Genomic DNA, 5323 nt, shown 5'->3' with positions numbered 1-5323 from the left:
GTTTTTCTCTGGTACCGGGAACCGAACTCACGACCTTGCGCTTGCCAGGCAGGCGCTTTGCCGCTGAGCTAAATCCCCAGCCCCTAAAAATACGAAGTCTTTAGTTTGGTATTTGTATTTTTGCTTCAGGGAAAAATTAGTTAAGTTTGCTTCACAGTTAATTATGAGGATGATTTTAGTAACGTTCTCCAGTTGTAGTATATAAAAACAAATTTGATTGGAATTCTGTTAATCAGCAGAGCTGATAGAGCTGAGGATTTTTTTCTTGTTTTGGGCAGTGATGGTTCTGAGGATTAAATAATTGTAAATGAATTGAGTAGTAATATTTTGCTTAAAAAGATTTAGAACTTTTTTCTTTATAATTAGTAGAAAATGTTATGTATCTGACTTATGGTAAGTAATAATAAAACAGATACATTTTTTCCTTTTCCAAAATACAGGTTCTTGTTAAACCATTGGGAGACAAAGGATTCCTTTTTCTTCTCTCTCCTTATCAGATGGTTTCTCCATATGGTAAGTAATCTTCTCTTTACTTTTTAACAGTTTAGAAAATCTTTCAGTTAAAGTACATTGCAGTTGGGTGTGATGGCACATGCTTCTTATCCTAGTATTTCGGAGGCTGAGGCAAGAGGATCCCCATGAATTTGAGGCCAGTGTGGGCTACCTAGTGAGTTCAAGGCCAGCCTGAACTACACAGTGATACTTTGTTTCCAAAAAAAAAAAAAAACAAAACACCCAAAACCCCACAAAAACATTGCTGCTGGGCATGGTGGCCCATGCCTGTAATCCCAGCACTCAGAGGCTAAGACAGGAGGATTGTTGTGACTTCGAGACCAGCCTCTGGGCTACAAAGTGAGATCAAGGCCAGCCTAAACTGCAAAGCAAGACCCTGTCTCAAAAAGACAAAAAAAAAAAAAACCCCAAAACCCAAAAAAACAAAAACACAAAACCGCCCCCCAAGACACATTGCTAACGAATTTGGCTTCTGTTTTTTAGAACATCAGACTGTCAAGTCTCGAATCCTACATGCTTTGTTTCTGTTTCAAGAACCTAGAGGCATAATTACTTGTAAGTTCTTTAAATATCTAAATCTAATTACTTATACCTACATGTTACTGAAAATTGTCAGCTAACTCACTATAAACATTTTATCTTTCCTACATCATGTTTTGGTAAATATTGGGGAGAATCAGAGGTATTAACAATTTAAAACATACATATGACTTGGTATTTATCTTAATTAAGAAAAAGATTTTTGGTGCTATCATTGCTTTTTCACTAACAAAGTTTGATGTAATTGTTATAGTATTATAACTAGCTTTTGAGGGTTTTATATGATTATTTTTCTTTTTTTATGTAGTAGGTAGATACCTTTATTGAAGATCACAGGATGGTAGCAGCAGCAGGAAAAAGGGTGAAGGGAAAAGGGGACTCAAGTGGGAAGGGGAAGAAAACTGGTTATTTTTCTTAGTGCATTTTTCATTCGTATTTTAGTGACTTTAAAGTATCATGTACTAGGTTAAATTATAGGCCATTCAAAATTAATGAGGATTTGTTGGTATTGATTAGAGAAAGTTAGCTGTTCACCCTTTGTAAAGATAAACTTTAATACTGTGTAAGTTCCCACCAAGGAGTTTACTGTTGGACTAAGAATGAATTTCTACTAATGAGTGTGTTTCTCAGTTGTGGCTACTTTGTGCCTGTGTATCTGCTTATGGGGAAGAGAGTTTATATGAAGTTAAAGTTGTTACTTAGGAGAGAAAGGAATGACATTGCTGTCATTTAGAGTGTCTTGCTTGGAGTCTCAGGTTTTTGTTTTTTTTTTTTTGGTCTTTTGCACTTGCTATTTTGCCAGTTACTAGGAAGAGATGAGACAGGGTCTCACTATGCAGTTCAGGCTGGCCTTGAGCTCACTCTGTATCTCAGGCTGGCCTGGAACTCACAATGATCCTCTGCCTCAGCCTCTCCAGTGTTGGGATTACAGGTGTGCGCCACCACACCCAGCAAGTCTGAGGTCTTGACTTCTTTATTTCTCCTTTTGTTTTGCTTACCAATATTTGTGTGTTTTTGTTTTTTTGTTTTTTTGGTTTTTTTTGTACAAGGAATTGAACTCAACCTTGCACTTGCCAGGCAGGCACTGTGCCACTGAGCTAGATCCTCGGCCCTTGTTTACCAATATTTGAATTGCGTAGGTGTAGTATGAAATTAAGATCTTGATTGATTGGGTGTTTTTTTCTTTTAAAAATATGTTTTGCTATTTCATTTGTTTTACTTTTTTATTGGTCTCTTTTTGGCTTCTGAACATGCTATTGCTATAGTACATACTTGTATATATATTAGGGTATAAAATGTTACACATTTTTGGAAGTATGTATATCTGTATTTGATGAGTTTCTTGATCGTTATTTTTGTTGTTTATTTACAGCACAAAAAGTTTCCACCAATACAGCACTACAGGAGAGGCATGAGAGTGTGCCGGATATGTTAAGAATAGCTCAGTTCTTACAGTTTGCTTTGATTCATTGTCGAAAGGAATGCAAAAGTATAAACACGATAAATTTTCATTCTGTTGTTGAAAAGTATGTAACTGAATTTTTTAAACGAGGTTTTGGTTCAGGTAAACGAGAATTTATGTTTTCATATGATTCACGTTTAGATGATAAAAAATTCTTATACTCAGCACCAAAACATAAGTCCCATATTGATGATTGTTTGCGTACCTATATTTTTCGACCTGAAATGTATCAACTACCTGTTTGTAAACTAAAAGAGCTATTTGAAGAAAATAAAAAACTTCAACAGTTCAGTCCACTTTCAGATTACGATGGTCAAGAAGAAGAAATGAATGGTACAAAAATGAAATTTGGAAAACGAAATAACACAAAGCGTGAAACTGTTACACCTGGAAAGCAAAAGTCATGTCATTCTTTGGATTATGATAAGGATAGAGTCAAAGAATTGATTGATTTAATTCAGTCTAGGAAAAAAAATGTTGGCAGGGACTCAGACACAGAAGATACAAGAAGCAAAACTGTCTTGAAGAGGAAGCTTGAAGACCTACCTGAAAATATGAGAAAGCTCGCCAAAACCAGTAATTTATCTGAAAATTACCATCTATATGAAGGTAAATTAGTAGGTTTCTTTTTGTTGTTTTGTTTTTTTTTTTGTTTTGTTTTTCTCCGGTACCGGGAACCGAACTCACGACCTTGTGCTTGCCAGGTAGGCGCTTTTGCCGCTGAGCTAAATCCCCAGCCCCAGTAGGTTTCTTTTATAAAAATATCCAAAAATACAGGAATTCATTCTTTCCTATAGCACAGAGGTGTGCAAATTAAAGCTTAAGGGCAAATCCAGATTGTCCCTATCTTTTTGTAAAGAAAGCTGTGTTAGAAAACAGCCATGCCTAGGGCTGGGGAGATAGCTCAGTGGTGCAAGCACCTGCCTGGCAAGCATGAAGTGCTGAATTTAATCCCCAATACAAAAAAAAAAAAAAATACAGCCATGCCTGTTCATGTGTGTGCGCGTAGCTGCTTTTACACTATAAAGGCAACTGTAAAGAGTTGGGATAGAGACTATATCTGTGGCCCACAAAGTCTAAGATACTTACTGTCTGGTCCTATACAGGACGTATTTTCTACTCCTGCCGTAGTATGTTAAATTTCTGAATAGTTTGACTTAGGCTAATAAAATAAAGTATACCCAACTATTTTCCTTCTCATCAGAGCTCCTATCCTTTTAGATTCCTTTAATTTCATAATTGGAGAAATATAACAATACTAGATTTTTTTAGGATGTTACTTAATGGAAGAAATCTTTTGACCTTTAATATTTCTTAGATGAATATATGTAATTTTCCACCCTAGGAATCTAGGAATGGCTTCTTTTTTTTTTTTTGCTTTGCTTTCTGTTTTGGTTGACAGAAAAGACAAAAATGGAGACTCTTAAGTGTATTTGTTTAAATATTTCAAGTAAGTTAAACATTTTTATCACTTAAATTTTTAAAATATTCACACATTCCTAAATCCATCAGCATGAAATACATTGTTTTTGCATTCAGGAGCCTTTGATATGACGGTTCACATTTTGTACCATTGTTTTCAAGTATGGCAAGTCTATGAGTATTCCTCTGTTTCTTACTGAGGAGTTTTCTTGTTTGTTTGTTTGTTTGTTTTTAAAGACAGGGTCTTGCTAAGCAGTCTAGGCTAGCCTTGAACTCACTATTGGACCCCAAGCTGGTCTTGAATTCCATGGCATCCTCCTACCTCAGCTTCCTGAGTCCTGGGATCATATGCATGCACTATCATGCCCAGCTTTCTTGTCTTTTCAGATTTATTTTCTCTGTGAGTAGGTTGGACAGATCAATGTCCTTACTGCACTTTTATGCTCCCAGCAATCTATATTTGTGTCATGACTTCTGTCTTTTATCCTTGTATTAATTCAGTATCTTAGTTATTAGCCATGTGTTGTTATTTAAGCTTAAGTGAATTAAAATAAAAATACATTTCACCTACTGTACAACCTATATTGAACAGTACAAAGAAAGTTACGGTTTTGACAGCTGTAACTGCAGTAGTACCTCTGAGGATTTTTTCCCTGTGTTTCTTTTTCTTTCCAGTGTTACTTTCCTTGTCCATATTCTCATCTCCTTCGTGGCTTTCTTGACTTACTAATTTCTTCGATTCACTCCAGTATCATGTTCTTGTCAACACCGCTTTGTTAACTTGTGATAAATTTCACCTTCTGTACTTGGCATTCTGTTACAGACTGGCTTCATCCAGCTGTTTTTCCTATTCTTTTGTATACTGTAGTTAATATTCATCTCCCTCCCTAGACTATGTTGCGGTCAGTCTTTTCCTTCCTTTTCTCTTTTCCTGAAGCATCTTGTACTTCTCTTAGTTTTTGTATGTCTGCAGGTCAGAGACCCTTCCTCAGCTTTCTGGTTGTTCTATTCATTGTCTCCATCTCCTTCAACTTATGTCGGACCTGTGATCTGTTTTGAGCCAGATACATGCTATCTTAAATTGTTGACCTGTGTCTTGATAGTTTTAAGTGCTAAGTTCTGGGTGCTTTATTATAAGAACTTCTTCGGTTCTTGAATAGTAGGCTTTTTTCCCTTCTTCTTGGTTTTTGAAATAGAGACTTGTTTTATGTAGTTAAGGCCGGCCTTGAGCTCACTGTGTACTTGAGGCTGGCCTCCAACTTGGGGCAATCCTCTTGCGTCAGCCTTCTGAGTGCTAGGATTACAGGTGCGCACCACCATACCTGGCAAGTATTAGGCCATTATTACCCTTATTTTGCAGCTAAGAAAGCCATCTTTGGTTTGTTG

The 5323-nt window shown here is 36.4% G+C and overlaps 1 protein-coding gene across 2 annotated transcripts in view; it reads left to right on the top strand.

The window, feature by feature from the left end:
• Fam208a (family with sequence similarity 208, member A) overlaps positions 1-5323 on the top strand; it is a gene marked incomplete in the record, with an annotated part of 40302 nt that overhangs the window by 17557 nt on the left and 17422 nt on the right. For both annotated transcript variants that reach the window (XM_013515613.1, XM_013515614.1), the window contains 3 exon segments: positions 441-513; positions 997-1068; positions 2426-3124. In XM_013515613.1, the coding sequence (XP_013371067.1) occupies positions 441-513; positions 997-1068; positions 2426-3124 (844 nt within the window).

This window comes from Chinchilla lanigera, unplaced genomic scaffold (genome assembly GCF_000276665.1).
Source record: "Chinchilla lanigera isolate Chin_1 unplaced genomic scaffold, ChiLan1.0 scaffold00029, whole genome shotgun sequence".
NCBI lineage: Eukaryota > Metazoa > Chordata > Mammalia > Rodentia > Chinchillidae > Chinchilla > Chinchilla lanigera.
This window is presented reverse-complemented; position numbering and strand designations above follow the sequence as displayed.